Genomic DNA, 20,454 nt, shown 5'->3' on the forward strand with positions numbered 1-20,454 from the left:
AGAAAGCACAGCACCAAATTGGATAGAGGAAGGGATTTGGAGTGGTATTCAGGGATGTTGCAGGGTTAATTTGTGGCACTCCTGCCCAAAAGTTTGGCCTCTCTGCTATAGATGATACTTCTAGGCAGAGTTTAATTTTACTTTTAGATTAGGATAACATTAATCCTAAATATTTAATACATGGTTTGGCAAAACCAGATACATCAGTTCAATACGTAAACATTAATAATAAGTTTTACATTATATATAGTAATATTTTAGGAGGGTGGTTCCACATGTACAACCATTATAAATCACTAACCAGTAAAGGTTAATTGTGAAATATTCAATAATACTATTCCCTATAAATCTCAATTTCATGACTTGTTCTCTCTGAGCTAAAATGTTTAACTGACAAAGAACCAAAGTATTAGAACACTTCCAGACAGAGCCGACCTGAGTAGGGTGCGGGGCCTGGGGCAAATCAGCCCATGTGGATCCCGCCCCCACTCCAATCCCATGTGCTGCAGACCCGAAAAAGCTGCCACTGCCATTGGCAGCAGCGGCATTAGCGGCAGAGCTTGTGGGGGTATCGAGTGGCTGGATGCGAAGCCAGTGGCAGCGGTGCAGAGTCACCATGGCCACTCTGCCCAGCTTTACGGGGGCCCCCAAAGCACAGGGACTGGGGCAATCACCCTGATTCCCCCCACCAGGGATGGCCCTGCTTCCAGAAAATGCATTATAGCATTAATTTCAAGATAGAATTTAGCTCTCCTAGAAAAACTGTATTTCAAATTTTTAACCTTACTTCTGGAAACAGAGCAGGAAAAAGAAAAATATAAAATCTTGACAGTCATTTTTAAATAACTTGCAGTGATACATACCATGTCTCTCTCTGAAAATAATAAATACAGTGGGCAATATAAGCAATACAACAAAAACATATACTCTAAAAACAGTAAATGTGAGGCAAGATGGAACAGTTTTTGCTGGAAACAAAAATATAAGTAGATTCACCGGGGCTCCTGAATTAGCAAATATTTTATTATATTTAATATTGAATTGAACAGAAATTATATTATATTCAGTATATCCTGCTTTGAAGAGAGCCATTATTAGATTTTTCAGGAAGTCTACAAGTTAATTTGTAATGTTCATTCAAATTCTGCTTTATAACCTGCAGTTTGAGTTTAAGGCTATGGTATGAAAAAATAAAATCACTGGATGGAAGTGAAAAAGAAAATCACTGATTAGATTTGACTCTAGTTCACCACTACTTCTTAATGACTTGCAAGTTTTAATTGTCTTGCATCTAGTACAAGATAGCTGATTACAATTCATTTTGAAAAAGTGTTTCATTGTAAATAAAAACCTACCAAATACAATAAAAATTTACCTACAGCCTAAATCAACCAAATAAAATAAGATTTAAAGATTTAAATTTGATATCTTTACTTAAGAATCACACATAGATAAACTAAGATCAAAATAACAAGAAAAGATCCTACATCTGACATTTTTATATTAAAATATAGTTATCCAGACACTGTAACATAATAGTAAAAGTGGCATAATAAATATCATTGGTAGTTCACTAGCTCCACCCACTGGAAACACAATAAAGTTTCCATGAAATAAATGTCACTACTGAATGTTCTTATAAACCAAGAACTGGCCAAAAGTTTTCCTCATAATGTCTTTTCATCAGATAATGCTGTTTAAAAAGTAAAATCATGACAATTTCACTGACATTTTGCTGTGTGTGTTGTTGGGAGGGAGGGGGAAAGGAGAGGGGGAATAGAGGTGGGTGGGAGATGAGAAAATTGAAGCTTCCGATATGGCTAAAATGAAAGGTTTCACCTTTTTCAGAACACAGCATTTGATTCTCCTCCGGGAACAATGAAGGATAGGGTCAGGATCCAGGATGACCTTGACAGACTGGACTTGTGGGTGAAATGAAATTACATGAGGTTTAACAGGGATAAGTGCAAAGTCCTTCATCTGAGTAGGAAGAACCCTCACCACAACTACGCAATGGCTGGTGGTCCACTAGCGGGCACAGCATCTGAACAAAACTTGGGGTTACGAACAACTGGAAGATGAGCCAGCAGTGCGATGAGGTCGCCAGAAAAGCAAATAGAACTCTGGCATGCATCAGCTGATGTGTGTCCAATAGATCCAGAGAAGTGGTCCTCCCTCTCTATTTGGCACTGGTGAGGCCTCAGCTGGAGTACTGTGTCCAGTTCTGGGCACCACATTTCAAGAAGAACATACATAAGCTCAAGAGGGTACAAAGAAGGGCTGCCTGCATGGTCAAGGGCATGGAGGACAGACCCTACGAGGAGAGACTCCAGGAATTGGGCCGGTTCAATCTGAGTAAGAAAAGGCTGAGAGATGACTTGATAGCTGCCTACAAGTACATCGGGGGTGAACACCAAGATCTAGGCAAGCAACTCATCAGGAAGACACCTCAAGGGAGGATGAGGACCAATGACATAAGTTTATAGAGGGTAAATTCAGGTTAGATATAAGAAAGAACTTCTCTGTAAGGGTCGCTAGAATCTGAAACACACTCCAAGCAGAGGTGGTGCAGTCACCATCCTTGGAGGTGTTCAAGAGGAGGCCAGACAGGCACCTTGTTGAGCTTGTCAGAGCCCAGTAACTTCCTGCCCATGGCAGGGGACCAGACTTGATGATCTTACAGGTCCCTTCCAATTCTATGATTTCAAAATGAAAATTTAAAAATTTGGGGAAAAAAAGTTATCACATGAAATAAGGCAAAATCAGAGCAAAACATTTCAATTGTGTCAAAACAAAGCATTATGAGCAAAAAAAATACAGTCAAATGGATTAACAGAGATTGAGAAATCAATCTGTGGTTTACAATCACATTTAGAAGTACATGATATTTTACTTAAGACAATTGATGGAAAATGATAATCAATGGAATTTCAAATAGCGTTAATAATACCGAAACCCCAAACAGTCAGGGTTTTATTACACTTGATAAAGTGATAGATTCAGAATCTGACCAGCCAAAAATGTCTTCCTCCATTCTTTTTAATCATAGCTCTACTAGAGACAAAAGTAAAAGATTAAGAGAGCAAAATATTTTGCAAGAAATTTTTAAATATGAAGCAAAGAACTGCATGACTTTTAGCCAAAAGATTTAAAATCTCTCTTCAGCTATTGAAAAATAATATTATTTATGTATACAGGATTCAATGCTAAAAAGGCTCAGCTAGATCCCCTTTCCCCCACCCCCAGTTGGTTTTAATAGTTTATATGTTAGGTACCTAGTGAGGGATCTACCTTGGCCAATTACCCTCTTAATTAAGGAAGATATCCTACCTCTCCAGAGTAGGAAATAGAGAGTTGAGGGCTTCAGTTGCTACTAGTTCCTGCCCAACCTATGTGCCTATGGACTCAAGGGACTGACTAGATCCCAAGAAGAAGAAAACTGCTATACCCGTAGGTGAGATTGATCTGGAACACAGCTTGGTTGCCAAACAAATTAACTGACCCATCATGCAGAATTTTTATTAATGAGTTTGACATTGTGATTTTACAAGAGACATGGTATGGGAAGATGGTGTCCATACCAGAACTTATTTAATTTTATAAAAATGGCTGGAAGGATAGAAGCAAAGGATGGCTGCAAGGAGGCTTGGTTACACACATCTCAAGAATCTGATTGAGGGATTAGAAATTGAAATAGACTCTAGCCATCTATTAGCAGCCCTCATTAAATTTTGTGATAGACCTCCCTTGATTCTTATTAATGTTTATCTCCCACCATTCACATCAAGATCTGATACATTCTTGAGATGGGAATTGTTACATCATGCTCTTGATCCAAAATACATTTCTAGCCACATGACCGGTCCCGCTTGGCACATGAGACAGGGGAAGTGGGGGGGCACTTGCCTGTCCCTTTCTTCCATGGGGCAGGGACCCCCCCAGCCCCTACAGCAGTGTGGCCCTGCTGGCAAGCCCTTCTGCGCATATGCGCAGTTTAAAAAGGGCCTGCTCATGGCTTAGCCGCAGTTTGTCCCAGCTCTGGCAAGAGACACACAGGCAGAAGCCTGTTGCACCCCCATAGAGCCTAGGGACCCCCAGAACCCCACAGCGGGACCCCGACCCAGACCTCCAGCACAACCAGAGGTAGGTGGGGCCCATGGCAGGGAGGGAGGGACCGGGGTGTAGCTCTCTATGTCAAGGAAAGCTATGCATCCCTGCAAGCTGACATTGGCACCTAGGGTGGAAGACTGGAGACCCTCTGGGTTAAAATCCATGGGGAACATGGCACAGGGGCACAATGGTGGGAGTCTACTATAGACCTCCTACCCAGGATCAAGAGCTTGACCAGGAGTTCATCAGGAAATTGACTGAAGCTGCACACTCTCAGTGCATGGCTATCATGGGAGACTTCAGCTACCCTGATATCTTGTGGGAAGAGCACTTGGCCAAATTCTAGTAGTCACAAATCTTTCTCTCATGCATGGATGAGCTCTCTCTGACGCAAGAAGTTGATGGGCCAATGAGAGGTAAAGCGCTGCTCGAGCTGTTACTGGCAACATGGGACGACCAAATCAGCGACCTAGCAATTGAAGGGAAGCTAGGTGACAGTGACCATGAGCTGATCACCTTCCCCATCCACCATAAAGCTGGCAAGTCAGTCAGCAATACAAAAGTCCTCAACTTCAGGAAAGCTGACTTAACAAGCTCAGGAGGCTCGTCAGGGAGGCCCTAAGGGACCATGACCCAAAGGGGAGGGGAGTTCAGGACAAGAGGCTGCTCCTCAAGGAAGCAATGCTGGATGCACAAGCAAAGTGTATTCTGTCTCAGAGGAAAGGCAGAAAAAGAGCACAGCAGCTCCCTTGGCTCTGCAGGGAAACAGCAGACCTCCTGCGTCTAAAAAGAAAGACCTACAAAGGATGGAGGACTGGATCCACCTCCAAGGAGGAATATTCTGCACTGGTCCAGACCTGCAGGGAGTGAACCAGGAAAGCCAAGGCTGTGATGGAACTTCAACTAGCTACAAGTATCAAGGACAATAAAAAGTCCTTTTTTAGATATGTGGGGAGCCAGAGAAAAAGCAAGGGCAACATCGGACCCCTGCTAAACCAGAGGGGACAACTGACAACTGATGCCCAGGAAAAAGCCAACTTGCTTAATGGGTACTTTGCATAGGTTTTTCACCAGTCCCAAGGGGTGCCCCTGACCATGACAGGACAAGAATGCCTGGGTGAGGGTAATTCCTTACCCTCCATCAATGATGACCATGTGAAGGAACACCCTGAGAGGCTGGACACCTTCAAATCAACCGGCCCTAACAGTTTACACCCCAGGGCACTCAAGGAGCTGGCAGGGTACTCAAGATGCTCAGCCCCTGGCATGGATCTTTGAAAACTACTGGCACTCTGGTGAAGTGCCTGAAGACTGGAAGAAGGCCAATATGGTGCCTATCTTCAAGAAAGCGTGGAAAGTGGATCTGGCAAACTACAAGCCCATCAGCCTGACCTCTATCCTGGGGAAGGTCTTAGAAAAGATTATCAAAGAGGCCATTCTTAACAGACTGGCCGATGGCAACATCCTGAGGGATACCCAGAATGGGTTTGTTGCGGATAGGTCTTGCTTGACCAATCTTATTTCCTTTTACGACCAGGTGACCTATCACCTGGCCAAGGGAGAAGAGACTGATGTTGTATATCTTGACTTTAAAAAAGTCATCTATCTGGTATCCCATGATCACCTCCTAGCAAAACTGGCCAACTGTGGCTTCGGCTTCACCACGATCCGCTGGCTGGGGAATTGGCTCTGTGGTTGGACCCAGAGCCAATTCCCAATTCCAGAGGTGGTGGTTGATGAAAGTTAATCATCATGGTATGCTGTGACCAGTGGGGTCCCTCAAGGCTCTGTCCTTGGGCCAACACTATTCAACATCTTCATTAATGATGTGGACATTGGTATCAAAAGCGGACTGGTCAAGTTTGCCAATGACACCAAACTTGGGGGTAAAGCGTCCACACCCAAGGCCAGGAGGGCACTTGACAGACCTTGACAGACTCAGGAAATGGGCGGATGAGAACCTGATGGTCTTTAACACCAAATAATGCAAGGTTCTCCACCTTGGGAAGAAAAATCCGCAGCATGCTTATAGGCTCAGTAGTGCTACGCTGGCTAGCACTACGGACAAAAAGGACTTGGGGGTCATGATTGAACACAAGATGAACATGAGCCTTCAATGCGATGCTGTGGCTAGTAAAGTGAGCAAAACGCTGGCTTGCATCCATAGATGCTTCTCAAGCAAATCCCAGGATGTCATTCTCCTGTTGTACTCAGCCTTGGTGAGGCCACAGCTGGAGTACTGCGTCCAGTTTTGGGCTCCACAAGTCAAAAAGGATGTGGAGAAGCTTGAGAGAGTCCAGAGGAGAGCCACACGCATGATCAGAGGTCAGGAAAACAGACCTTATGATGAGAAGCTGAAAGCCATGGGACTCTTCAGCCTGGAAAAACGCAGGCTCAGGGGTGATCTGGTGGCCACCTATAAGTTTATCAGGGGTGCTCACCAGGATCTGGAGGAACATCTGTTCACCAGAGCATGCCAGGGGATGACAAGGACAAACAGTCACAAACTCCTTCATGACCGTTTAAGGCTGGACATAAGGAAGAACTTCTTCACTGTTTGAGCCCCCAAGGTCTGGAACAGACTGCCACCGGAGGTGGTTTAAGCATCTACTTTGAGCACCTTCAAGAGAAATTTGGATGTTTATCTTGCTGGGATGCTATGACCCCAGCTGACTTCCTGCCCCTGGGGCAGAGGGCTGGTTTTGATGATCATACGATGTTCCTTCCAACCCTAATGTCTATGAAATTTATGAAATTTATGAGATTTAGAAATAATAACAGCAGGAGATTTTAACACTAGACTTGGTGGCACCAACACCCATGATGATGAAAATGCCATTAATGAAATATGAAGAATCTTCCCCAAAACCTTATGTGATAAGAACTTAAACAAGGGAGGGTGATATTTTTAGAACGCTTAATGCATGAACTGGCAAAGATGTACCTGGGACATTCACATTTGTTAGGACTAAAGGAGCAAGCATGATAGATTATTCTAATATAATAAAAGCCTAAGTCTGTCTGTCTGTAAGGCGTTATTTGCGCTCTGATTGGCTGATGGAAACAGCCAATCACAGTGCTCCAAGCATGGGGGAGTGCCACCATGATTCCGAAGCTGTGCCAAGGACTGCACAGAGGGTGGGGGAGCCAAAGCCAGCAGTGCTGGCCTTGGTTCCCCCACCCCGCTCCCTGCAAGAGGCAGAATGGCAGCAACATGAGGTGCTAGCTGGCGGCACTCCATCCCAGCCCGTCCGCGCCCCCTGTCATTCTTGATGGGCAATTGGCTAGTATATTAATAGAATCACGCATGTGGCACACGTATAAATCATATGAAATTTTACCACATGTGGAAAGTGACCACTTCTCCCTCTCTCTTAAAACGCTATTAGACTCTTATGGGTAGCCCTCCCTAAAATCTAGCTCCCAAATTAGAAGTAGACAATAAAAAGATAATTCAATGTAGTAACAAGTTACATGTGTTACTCTATTCAGGTCACTTATCTCATATTCTCAAAGTACAAAAACCCCAAGAAGCAATTATCCAATATGATGTAGTTGTCCAACACTTAGCAAATGACCTCACAAAAGGAAAATTCTTGGCTGGAAATAGGTGGTGTCGGTGGCACAAACCATGGTTTGTTGAGGGCTGCTCTAAAGCTAAAGATCATGTAATAGATACTTTGGAAGAATACCAATCCAAAAAAATCACAGTGCTAGGTTCAAACAAATCAAGAAGATTAAAATATATTATTTCTGCTTTCTATTATTTTTTATAATCTAAAATGAGGCTATGGGAGGAACAGATAGCCATAGGGAAAAATAATGATAGCTGAAGTTTTTAGTTAATTATAGCCAGAGAGACAAAAAAAATCTCATTTTATTCTTGATGCTTATATTCCTGAAAAGACATAGGTCTTGTTTAAAAAAAAAAAAAAAATTAATAACTTACTTGCAGATGGTGAAGGAAATGGTGGCTTCTCACTGAAGGAAATTATTTCTTAAGCTAGAAGCAGATCATTATCTCATCTCTGAAGTAAGATCATATATATCCTTATTGAGAAATGGAAAGCACCCAGCCTTGATGTTCTTCCCCAAAGAAATCTTCAAGGAATTCATTGACTGGTGATACCCAATTATGACCAAAATTTTTAATATAATTATTTTAGGAGGCATTTACCCAAAGCATTAGAATGAACATATAATAGTCCCAATTTAAAAAAAAAATGATGATGAGAGATTCTGCATCATATTGCCATGTTAGTTTTAAGTGTATTCCTGCCAAAATACCTGGGAGACATTACTTCTCCATCTTCAGACATTGATTTCTGAAAATAATATTTTAGGAGGAGAGCAGGCTGATTTTAGGGAAGGCTATTCCTGTATGGACCATTGGTTAGTGTTGTATTATTTAGTATCTGAATATGTAAAAAGACAAAAACATTGGTATGTCACCTTGATAGGTCTCCAGGTTGCTTCTGACTCCATAGACAGATTACAATAGAAGAAACTGGCAAAACATCAATGGATAAAGCTCCCTTAAAATTGTTAATTAGAATTTAAACTCAAAATCTGGGGATTGGTGGTGCCCTGTCCAGTAGTTTCCCAACTAAGACTTTCTCAACTAAGAGCAAAATCTTACTCCGCTTTTTAATTTATTCCTGAATTATCTAAAACGTGCTAACAGGGAATTAATTCCATGCACACATGATTTTGAATAATGCTATCCCTGCCCTGCTTTATGCAGATGATGCATTAATAATGTCACAATCCCCAACAGGCTTCCAAAGATTACTAGATGCTTTTCAGCAGCATTGATCTCAAATAGCTTGAAAATCAGGACAGCTAAAACAAGATATTGATTTTTGCGAATGAAAGAAAAGTGTTTGGTTTTTACAAGTAAAGAAACTAGAAGTGGTCTTCTTTTAAATACCTTGGAAGCTACTCTAGCAAAAATCTAAGCTGGAAAAAATGTAAACATTATAGCAAAACAAGCTTTCAGGCAGAGTTTTATCTTTTTTCAGTAGGAGGGACAGAAGAGTGGTTCTGGAAGCCCCAGAGGTCTATTGATTCAAGACAGAGGCCATTTTATTGTATGGAGCAGAGCTTAGGGGTGCTGATGGTCCATTCAAAAATTTTAAAAAATTCTAATTACTTTAAGGTGGTTTTTATCTCTACCTAACTCTATGATGTGTATGTGGGGGGGAGAGGAAGGGAGAGCTCATGCAATCAGAAACCAGACTGATAAATGTCAACACCTTAGCTCAATTAAGAACTCTAAACTACTGAGTGAAAAATTGATGTTTTATGCCTAGCAGATACCCCAGGGCTCCTGGCTGGCCGCTTCTCTTCCTCCAGGGCTGGGCTGCAATCTGGCAGCCCCTAGCTGCAGGCTATAAAAGCCTCCAGCATTTGTGCCTTGGGGCACACAGCACAGGGAGCCTGAAGAAGTCAGTGCTGTCTGCAGGAGTCCACCAGGCCCTGTGTACCCTCCTGGACAAGACCCAGGCAGCTTCTGCCTGTCCTGTCCCCTAGTTGGAGCTGCTCCTTGGCCACAGATGAGTGTTGCAAAGGGCTGCAGCCTGCTGTGTCCCTTGCTCAGCCCTGAGATTCCCCCCAGGGCTGTTGGCCCTGCGCTCTATGGCAGCAGGGCCAGCACCTGCTCCCTGCTGCTCCTCACCCCCAGCTCTGTCTGTTTCCAGGCACCGTAGTGAAGCACCTCTGTTGGGTGGCTCACAGTCCCTGCCTGTGCCTTTGTCATGGATGCTCCTGGCAGCTCTCCAGGGCTGGTATCACAGGGAGAGCCACACAGGGGACCAGAAAGCCAGCACGGGGAGCATGTCCAGCACATTTCTATTGAGCCCCAGCTCTGCCTGCATACCCAAACCCATTCCGAGTGCCCAGGCCCTCAACTGGACATGGGAGAAGTTGTGCAATCTTGTGGTGCTCTGGGGCAGGACCAACATCCAGAGGCAGTTTGCACAAGGCGGGCACTCAAATGCCCACATTTATGAGGCCATATCTGGCAGGATGCATGTGCAAGGCCACTCCCAGATGGCATGGCAGTTCAGCATGAAGGGCAAGGTCTTGCAGGCACAGTGGGTAGCTGTGACCAAGTTCTATCATTCTGGTGTCCTGGGAGATGGGGCAGACCCCTGCGAGTGCCACCAGAAGGGACGGTCTGCCCTTCCTTGCACCCCACCCCGTTGCTTCCAGTGACATGTCACCAGAGGAGGGAACCTCAGGCCTTCAGCGCCCCACTCTGCCCACCTCCCAGTGGCAGCCCAGCCCTGCCTAGCAGCTGCCTTGTCCTTGGCCCAGCTCTCCATCCTGTCATGAGGAGCAGCCAGCTATGCCATCACCAGCTGCCAGTTCCTTCCCGGGGGGAACCCCTGGCTGGGTGCTGGCCTGCCACACACTGCAAGCCATAGACACCAGGTGCAGCTGGATGCCATCATTGATGGGGAGCCTTACACTGAGCTGCCAGCCTCGCCAGCCCTGGACACATGGTAAGTCCTGCACTGGAGGAGGGCCCTCCCCAGTGCCCAACCCTGGCCCTGGCCCGTGTCCCTGCTCAGGCCGCCCGCACTCCCCGGGCCCCAGGTTCCCACTCCCCGTAGCACACAGAGGCAAGACACAGTTCAAAACTTTACTGAGCAGCTCATGACCCCGCAGCTGGGCAGACATAGGCCTCCCACATGCCAAAAATGTTTTCAATGCTGGTGGTGATGTCCTCTTCAGCAGCAGGAAGCAGGGATGTGTAGCACTACAATAGGTAGCCCTCCAGGCAGTGGCAGAGGTTGCGGGGAAGTTTGGGCTTGCCCTCAGCCCTGTCATAGCTCAGGGTCCCAAACCAGGAGCAGAAGGTGTGCCTAAGGCACCAACAGGATCATCATCAGCAGGCCATAGTGGCTCAGGCAGCCTTCTGTCACATTTTGAATCTATAACCCCTACGTCACTCCTACCTTTTTCTTCCTTAGTTGTCCCACCAAAAAAAAATTTTTTTTTTAATTAGTTGCATCTTTCAAACTTTGGCCCCACATAGCAGTGGGGATTATTAGGTAACTAGGTGGGCCTTAAGGCCCACCATCTCCAGAAGATGCAAACAGACAGGCCTGCACAAACAGCTCATCACATACTGCCTGGGGCATATGCAGGAAGGGCACGTTCAGGTCAGAACAGAGGCATTGGGGGGAGCCAGCCCTTTGGTTCCTCCCTGGAGAAACCCCCTGTGGGGAGGATGGAGGTGCAGCCAACCCCTTGCCCCAGTTGTCTGTGAGACCTGCACACCCTGAGCCCAGGCTCTGTGGGCTACCCTGCAGGGAGAGTGGGGTCTGGAGCTGTAGCAGCAGGTGCTGCCAGCAGCCTGGCCTGACCCACCCTGGAACCTAACTATAGGAATATATTACAGACCTCCAAATCAAGATGAGGAGGTAGATCTGGAATTCTCCAGAGAATTGGAAGAGGCTCCAAGAGCATGGGATATGGTCATCATGGGTGACTTTAACTACCCAGACATATCCTGGGAAGAACAGTCGACCAGATCTGACTGGTCACATAGATTCTTGACTTGTATCCACGAGCTCTACCCATCTCAGGAAGTATACAGGCCAAGCAGACCAAATGCTCTCCTATGTTTAGTTTTGGCCAAGAGGGATGACCTGGTGAATGATCTGATGATAGAGGGTAACCTAAGTGACAGTGATCACGGCACTATCATTTTCACTGTCCTTTGGCGAAGTGCAGCCATGCATCAGGGTAGGCTGATGATCCAGGCAGATACAGGCAGATTAGTTAGATGGGCAGTCCGGAATCAGATGCAGTTCAACCCTGAGAAGTGTAAAGTGCTCCATCTAGAGAGGAATTTAATGCATATTAAGCTAATGTGCATTAAGCATTTTCGGTGGGTACACATGGTGAGACTTGGGACTAAAGTTAACGTTAAATACACTTAAATGCATGTGTAAATATGCCCACTGTGAGTGAAGTCAGTAGTTTACTATTTGCCAGACATTAACTTTCTGTTTTGCTTCTCCTGCCTTGCATCTCCCATAATTAGCCACTCGCAGGGCTGAAACACTGGTCTTCTATGGGAATATGCGAGAGAGATCTAGCAAGCTCTGAAACATCTTGGCTGGCTTGAGTGGTGCATAATGATTACACAGCTAGTTACCAAATTAACCTGCTGGTTTTATTACTTCTGTGTTATCCCACAAACCTGAGCACATATTCAGAGTGAAACAAAATGCATTCATTCAGGCCACACATTCAGGAAGAGCTGTTGGTATTTGAGTGGTTTCTGAGTATGCAGTTGGCTAAATGGATTCTTTCTTATGGCAAGCAATTACATTGCTTCAGCTATCCTCTGTGTAGTCCCACAAAATATGATTATTTTATAGATTCTTTTTAAGGCAGGCAACAGTTACAAGTGCCCAAAATATATTTAAAGTGGGGGAAATATGCTTATTTAATCACTTTGTTTTGATTGTCTTGCAAATATTTGAAGAACACTGGATCTCTTTTTCTCTGAGTGGAATATGGATTTAGTAATAAACATCAGTAAATTGATATTAAAAATATTTCCCTGCAGAGACCATGGAATGTGGCTTTTAGTGCTCTTTATATCTGGCACAATGATTTGAAGGAGCCTTGAAATCTTTCACGATGTCAGGCATATAGCACATTTGCATACGCTTTGGTCTCCCTTAGTTGAGAACAGAGATGTGTCTAGCTCTGTTAGTCAGGCAAAGGTAGGGCAAGGCAGCACCTTAGAGACTAACTGGTTCAGAGAGGCATGACCTTTTGTAGGTGACAGATGCTGACAAAATAGGCTGTTGTCTATAAAAGCTTATCCCTTTCTGAACCAGTAAGTCTACTCTACCTTCTGCTTTAGCTGAGAACCGTTACATGAACTGTCCCAGGAAAAAGAACACGAAATTCAGCTGTACATTTCATACAGACATTTATTCAACACAGGTAGGGGATGCTGATGACACTAGGATGGAGTTACACATCACACTTAGATCATACTAAATCCATGGAATGTTAAATTTAGAATGTGCTTTGGGCAGTTGCACTTTAAGGATTCATACCATTTCTTTCCTGCACGCCTCTGATTTGCAATTACATGGTGGGTGAGCAGGGGCATAGCTAGGGGCCAGGACACATGGGCTCCATCCCTGTTCTGGGAATGGGGGGGAGGAAGGCAGGGTTGCAGCCATGGAATCATGGATGTGGGAAGTGGAGAAGCACTGGAAGCTCCATAGGGCCACAGGATGGGGGTTGTGGCTTCCCTCTACAGGCCTCCCATGATTGCATCTTGAGGTGTGCTGCAAGAAACCCTCCACCAACTCCTACTGTCCCAATTCCAGGATCATCAGCTCAAACTCAGCCCTCGCAGCCTTCCCTGGAAAGGGCTGTCTTTCACCCAGAGCCAGGCAAAAGCTATGAAAAATGTTCAATTAACCTCAGTTATTAAAGGTTAATTTAAATTTTCTTCCCTCTGCACCCTGTGTTCCTGTCTTGGGGTTGCAGGGGGAGGTGGGAGAGGAGTGTGCTACCAACATGGAGCCTCCAGAAATTAGCCCAGTGGGAGCATGAAGCTGTGGGAAGCAAGAAAGCATGCTTCCCTGGTCCCCACAGCTCTGTGCTACTGCCACACTAAACCCCAGCAGCTCCCCTCCCACCATGGAGCTTCTAGAGCAGAACTGCAGGGAGCAGGGAAACATTTTTTTCCCATGGCTCCATGTTGCTGCCATGATAAATCCTGGAGCATGAAGCTGTGGGAAAACATGTTTCCCCACTCCCCAAGGCTCCATGCTCCCATTGTGCTAAACCCTGGAGGCTCTGTGCTGGTAGCACTTCCCCCATTCCCATCCTGGGACTGGGCAAGGGAGAGCGGCGTGAAGGTAAGCGACAGCCCCCATTAAGCCACCTAGATAGGGGAGAACCAGTGGTATTTGAGGTCAATAGACCAGGCAGTCTGGGAAAATGTGAATTAACCTTGAGTAATGAAAGTTAATTGAACTTTTCCATGGCTTTTACCTCCTTCCAGATGAAAGCTACAGGCCCCTCTGGGGAAGGCTAAGGGGGATAAGATTGAATGGGAAGTGCTAGGATTGGGTTGTCAGGGGTCAGCGGAGGGTTCCCCTGTAGAGTTTGGGAAGATAGAAAAGTTGTCCATAGAGCAAGAATGTGCGTGGGGCAGGCAGATGGGGTGAGAGAGGTGCATCCTGAGATGCTGAAAGACTGCAAAGTGCTTGTTTTATCTTTAGGGAGCAGACTGAAGTTAACCTAAAATGAGCTGGGTGCAGCTACACAAGACGCTACGTCTTGTTGTTATGTCAACATAGCATCAGTGGACACTAACTGTGATGCCGCCACTACTGCGCAGCAGTTCATTGCTACTGTGCAGTAGGATTGAAAACGACCTGTATACTGCTGGGACTACACAGTACTGGCAGGTACTTTAGCAAGTATTAAATGACTGCACAGTACCAACTACACAGTCAGGGGCACATATAGACATGCCTGCTATGTAGTACAGCTCAAAGCTAAACTTTGCCTTAAGTGGAATAACTCTGAAATGTTCAGAAGGCACTTAGCATGAGTTAATGAGTTCTCAGGTGTGAACACTGACATTTTAAGTGCCTTTAGTATGGTCTAAGTGTAATGTAACTTCACCCTGAGGTAAGGAGTATCTCTGGGCTATGCTACCCTGCTCATGTTATGGAAACATCAGTCTGCATTATGGAGATAAAACAAGCTATACGCAGTCCTCTAGCTCTAGAAAGCAGTGCTTAACAGAGGGAGTGGATACAGTACAGTACGCAAGCAAAAACCAGCAGGAAGAACAGCATAATCAACTCTACATAAGATCATAACTGTCTTACAGGCAGCAAAAATGACCTGCCTCCAACTGTGTACCCACTTTCAAATGACCTAACCTGCTGTGTGAAAACAAGCAATTAATTCTCATCTGTCCCCTTAGCTCAAATACATTTAAGTCCTTTATTTAGAGAAGTCATGGGATGATTGCCATGATGCCATGGCAAACAATACTGTGTTCTGCATCCATAAACAGCCCAGTGTTTGTTTGGCTTGTTGTTCAGAGTCTGTTCTTCTTGTCAATAGGGAGCAGATCCTGGCCTGGTAACGGCTTACACACTGAAGGAGAGAAGTCTGTGCAGAGGGCTGTCTATAAAGATTTTAAAAAATTTTAATAAGCTGCATTTTGCTGTGATTACTCACTTTCACTGCAATCTGTCAGAACTACTCTAACCATCAATGAATGCCACATTACTGCAGGTTAAACCAATTATGACAGGAGGATGCTATGTAGTAGAATAGCTAGTGTCATAAAATTATCTTCTCATCAAGATGGATGCCAACAGCTGAGAATCATTTATGTACATTTTAAACTTCAGACATTTATTTTTATATAAAGAAATGCTTCCTATGCTATGACCTTTCAGAATGCAGATTTAAACAAGATCAATAACAATGTTACCAGCCTTAAGCATTTAAAAAGCATTAAGCAGGTGTAAAGAAGGACGATCCAACAGAATATTTAAATCAGATTCTCCACTTCTTCATACAATTAAAAACAAAACAACTGGTTCTGTAGTATACAGAGCTGTCTACACCCCTCCACTTGCAGCAGACATGATGTTACATTTACACTGTTTTGATCAAAGGAAGCACATTCTGAGGAAGGTTAGAAAAACTTCTGATACAACTCTGGGAGGATATAAAAGTACAAGTATTTTGAGACTTGTCACAAGCTATATTTAAAGAAAAAGAACTGAGTGAAATTACAGCATCTGTCAGAACATCAAGTAAGAGATACAGATGGGGCCTTCTTTTTACACTTCACAGAAGGCCTTAAAATCCTGGAGAAACTGAACATACTGGAAAGCATCCAGGAACCTCAAATGGAATTTAACACAGTGAGAAGCAATACCATAATATTGAATGGCAAACTGTTAAACCCAGGAGAAATAATATACCAAAGTACAAGGACAAGAAGACTGGCAGAACTTCAGGACTAGAGGACTGAATAATAGTATGAGGGAGATGAAAAGAAAAAAAGGTGGAAGGAGGAACATCACAAGGGAAAGAAAAAAATTAAAACAGTAAAATTGGAAACTGAAATAATTAGGAAAGTGGATTATAAGCAAAGGTCAAAGGGGTTGGAGAAAGGAAGAGACTGGTGGCAGGGAGGAGTCCTAAAATAAGGCTCTGTTCAATTCCTTGCAGATAACAGTATTTGAGACATATAGTTATATAAATCCAGGACTCTCCTGGAAGGTTCCTGTCTCCTACCACAGGGAAGAGTTCACTACTAAGATATACAGGGGTTAAACATTGCCTTCCTTTTGTGGGCTAAAATCCCCACATTTTGGGAAGGGTTAAAAGTATGACATTACATATTGTTTGGGGATCCAAATGGGTTGGAAGCAGGGTTGTCAACCAAAGAAAAATTATTTTACTGACAGTCTGCAAGCTTTTTACTGACAGGCAAACTTTTTTCTTATTGAGACATATTTTTACTGATAATGTAATGTAATTGTATCTGTTCTTCCAGGCCCTGCCCTGATGCTATGCCCCAGTAGAAGGGTTGGGTTCAAATTCAGTAATAGTAAAAAAGTAAAAATGCTTAGCTGTCAATAAAAAGACTGCAGGAAAAAAAATCTTGGGTTGGCAATCTTGCTTGACTACAGTGATGGTTTTACACTGTGTTGCCCTCACCCACCAGCGGCCCCCCTACTCACTACCGAACTCACGCCCCCATCTGCACCCTTCACCATGCTGCCACACCCCAGCCTTTCCCTGCTGGCCCTCCTCCCCCTGTCCTGGCACAGACACCCAAAGACGCCTACCGCAAGCCAACAGTATTACAGGCAGCCTGGAGTATAACAGCAGCAGCACATGCCTGAGAGATTGCTCCCTGCAGGGTGCTGCACTCCTGCTCAGACACCAGGTAGTGCTGCTGTGCTCTGTCTGTCAGAGCTTCAATCCAGTGGTGGCTGCTTAGTGTTTCATTGTCAGCTAAAATTTATTACTGACTTTACTGACAGCCATTTTTGGCCCAACTTTTTACTGACAGCAAATTTGCTGATAGTTGGCAACCCTGGTTGGAAGCTGGACTGGGTAAATAATAAAGATGGAGGAAGAGGGTGGGTGAGGGTAAATAAAATTAATTTTAAGGCTAAAATGTATAAATGGATACACAGGTTCCAAAAAAGTAAATGCAGCTATAATAAGTAGACCAAAACATAATCTAGATATGCTTTATGTCTTATATTGTAGACAGGTAAAGGCAATTTCACTTATATATTCATTATTAGTGCTGATGATACTGAAGAGCTTATAAGAACATCAGCAAGGCATCCATTAAAAATGTGGATTTTTATTCAGAAAACAAAAAGTATAAAAAAGATACAAACTGGAAAACTGGTGGAATGGGTGAGCCAGCTGAAAATATAGACCTAACATTATGCTTTTTCAATAAATCCATTTGTAGACAGTGCATTAAAAGGACCTGAGAGTGGCATGGGCACAACTACCACATTGCTCCCCAGGGCAGAAAGACTCCAGAACACAGGGTCTACATCAAGGTCCTGAGGTTTCTCCATGACTACGACTGTTCTTCGTAGTAAATCGGAGACAGATCAATTTCTCATACAAACTGGGGTCAAGCAAGAATATATCATCACCCCAATTCTGTTCTTCCCTTTTTTGACCAGCATCCTGGTTCCCATTAAGGACTGCCTGCCTTCTGGAATCAACACTGAAAAGCCCTCCATCTGTTTGGTATTCAATCTGGGACATTTTTACTTGAAGACCAAAGTATTCAAAACAACCATCCTTGATCTTCAATATGTTGATGACTCTGCCATCCTTGCACACACTGAAGAAAACCTCCAAACTGCTCTGGATTTCTTTGCAGAAACCTACTGACCTTTGGGCCTCTCTCTCAACATCAAGAAGACTAACATGCTCTACCAGCCTGCTTTAGGCGAGGAATATGACCACCTTCCCCAAATTACAACTGAGGTAAAGACCATGGAGGTAGTTGGGCACTTCTCTTACCTTGGCAGCCACCTCTTTCAGAGAATGATCATTAATAAGGAGATCCATCACAAGATCCAGCGATCGAGTGCCTCCTTCAGGAAATTGCTTTGACTTGCTTTTATTGATTGCAATATCTGGAAAGACACTAAGATTCAGGTCTACAATGTAGTCATCATCTCCATTCTCCTCTACAGATGTGAAATGTGGATGACTTACCTGTCCAGGCTCTTGAGGTGACAGTGGTATCACCAATGACAATTCTGGGAAGATTGCACAAACACAACCATCTTTGCTAAAGCCAAGTTACCAGCATTGAGTCAGTGATCCTCAAACACCAACTTTGCGGGACTGGACACTGTGTGTGGATGCCCAACTCTCAATTTCCAAAACAAGCGCTCTACTCCCAGCTTAGTTCTGGTCTGAGATCTATGGCAGCCAGAGGAAATGCTACAAGTACACACTGAAGGCATGTCTAAGGAAACAGATGCTGACATCAAAAACCGAAAACCAAATCCAACAGCATGTCAACCTCAACCAACTGGCAACCTGCTTCAAGGTAAAGCACCTTCCCCTCAAAGCAGAGAAGAGAGAACAGGGGAAGAAAAAGGAGAGAAACCCCAGCCTACACCCTATCTTTTCTGTGGAAAGACCTGCAGCTTTTGCAGATGGATCTGTGGCTCAAGGATCAGACCTTTAAGTCACCTCAAGACCCATCCATGAGCCATGGTAGAGATCATCCTCAAATCAAGGGATAGTCAATGTTATGTTTCATACTTCCAGCATGATGACGATAGGTTCCATACTTCCAGCACCTTAATACATCAAGCTGTCTCAACATCTATGGGTGTGATCAGTTTGTCTGATCATTCACCAATATACCTGATGTTGAGAGACTGGGAAACAAAAGTCAAACCATTCACAAAGACTGAATAGACCCAGAGAGCCACTGGAGCAACCCGGGGTCCCAGGGCATCAAGCAGGGCTGCAAATACAGCCCATGTTTGGTTGCAAGGAAGGCAGTGGCAAGAAGCATATCCCCTTCCTCACGTCAGTGGCAGAGGGTTGTCGGCCATAGCTGCTATCCTAGGACTGGTCTCAGTCTCAGGGCAACAGCTAGGGCTGGAAGCCCAACCTCCATTCACCTGCAGGGGGAGGCTGCAGCAGGGAGCATACTCCGTCCTCCATCTCCACTCACAGGTGGCCAAGAGCTGCCTCTCCCCTACAGCTGCCTCCATCTGATACCTACGTGGCATCAGCTGGAGACGGCCTGTGTGTCTTGCGAGTGAACCAAGTAAAATAGTAGTTCCCTATTGCCCCTTGCCCGGAGAGCATGTCTTTGAGTCAAATTTGTTGCTCTCTAGCCAGGAAGCTGGAACACTTGTATGCCCTGCCAGAACTGCTATATTTTTTGTATTGCTTCCAAGTACTAAAACATTTTGCACCACTAAAAATGAATGCCTGTCCATGCCCTAAGAAAATAATGGAAAGCAAGGCAAACCCATTAATTGGAAATAGCAGAGGACATCTGATAAATACTTCAGAATATATTTTTCTCTGCATATTAATATTACTGAATGTTATAGTTACATAAATAATTATTATATTAATAGTAGACAATAAATTATACAGTGTTGCATTTATTTTCTTTGTAAAGATGTAGTAACTTCAACCTTATGCAATTCCTATGTACTGCTCAATTGCTGGAACATTTCTATAGTTGCCTGAATAAAAAAAGAAGTTAAAATAAAAATCATGAAACAGGAAACAAATATCTTGGGATTGTTTTAAAATAATGAATTTTTGGTTCCTTATGGTTTGGTGCCTTACAGTTTGAGCCTTTAACACTCACATTTTCAACTTTCTCTTTGATTTCATGAGGGCTAGAATATTACCTTTAATAAAAGAAGCTGCGATTTTCCCATAATCATGTGATTTCCAGCATTTGGATATTTAAAGAAAGCAAATATCAATGAGACATAAGATAACATTGTGAAAACTGGCAACACCAAGGTCATGGGGTTAACTAATTTATCAAGACAAACCTCAGCTGCTTGGACTCACTAAATGTATTTCCTGAGAATTGTTTGTAAGAAGCGTAGGCCTCATTGGACTATGGATTGATGCAGCCATTGGCCAGTGCATACAGAAATCATAGAGAGGCCCATTAACAGCATAAACCAAACTAAGTCTCAGTAACAGCTTAATCATAGACCTAAATGACCAGAAAGCAGATCACATTTGGCCTAAGTAGAAGTGCTGGGAAAGTTAGGA

General features: G+C 44.1%; 1 protein-coding gene across 4 annotated transcripts in view; it reads right to left on the reverse strand.

The window, feature by feature from the left end:
- Nucleotides 1-20,454, reverse strand: part of PCGF3 (polycomb group ring finger 3) — a 190,510-nt gene that overhangs the window by 15,486 nt on the left and 154,570 nt on the right. The window contains exons 10-11 of one of the 4 annotated variants that reach the window (XM_059724532.1): nucleotides 18,202-18,317; nucleotides 13,053-15,304 (exon numbers count right to left, since the gene is read on the reverse strand). The exons of 1 other annotated variant lie outside the window; for it this stretch is intronic. In XM_059724532.1, the coding sequence (XP_059580515.1) occupies nucleotides 18,249-18,317 (69 nt within the window). In that variant the 3' untranslated portion in view covers nucleotides 13,053-15,304; nucleotides 18,202-18,248. Of the gene's footprint in view, nucleotides 1-13,052; nucleotides 15,305-18,201; nucleotides 18,318-20,454 lie in introns of those variants that run through there. 2 more of the 4 variants (XM_059724533.1, XM_059724530.1) reach the window with 2 other exon arrangements.

The sequence above is a fragment of the Alligator mississippiensis genome, chromosome 3 (genome assembly GCF_030867095.1).
Source record: "Alligator mississippiensis isolate rAllMis1 chromosome 3, rAllMis1, whole genome shotgun sequence".
Classification (NCBI taxonomy): Eukaryota; Metazoa; Chordata; order Crocodylia; family Alligatoridae; genus Alligator; species Alligator mississippiensis.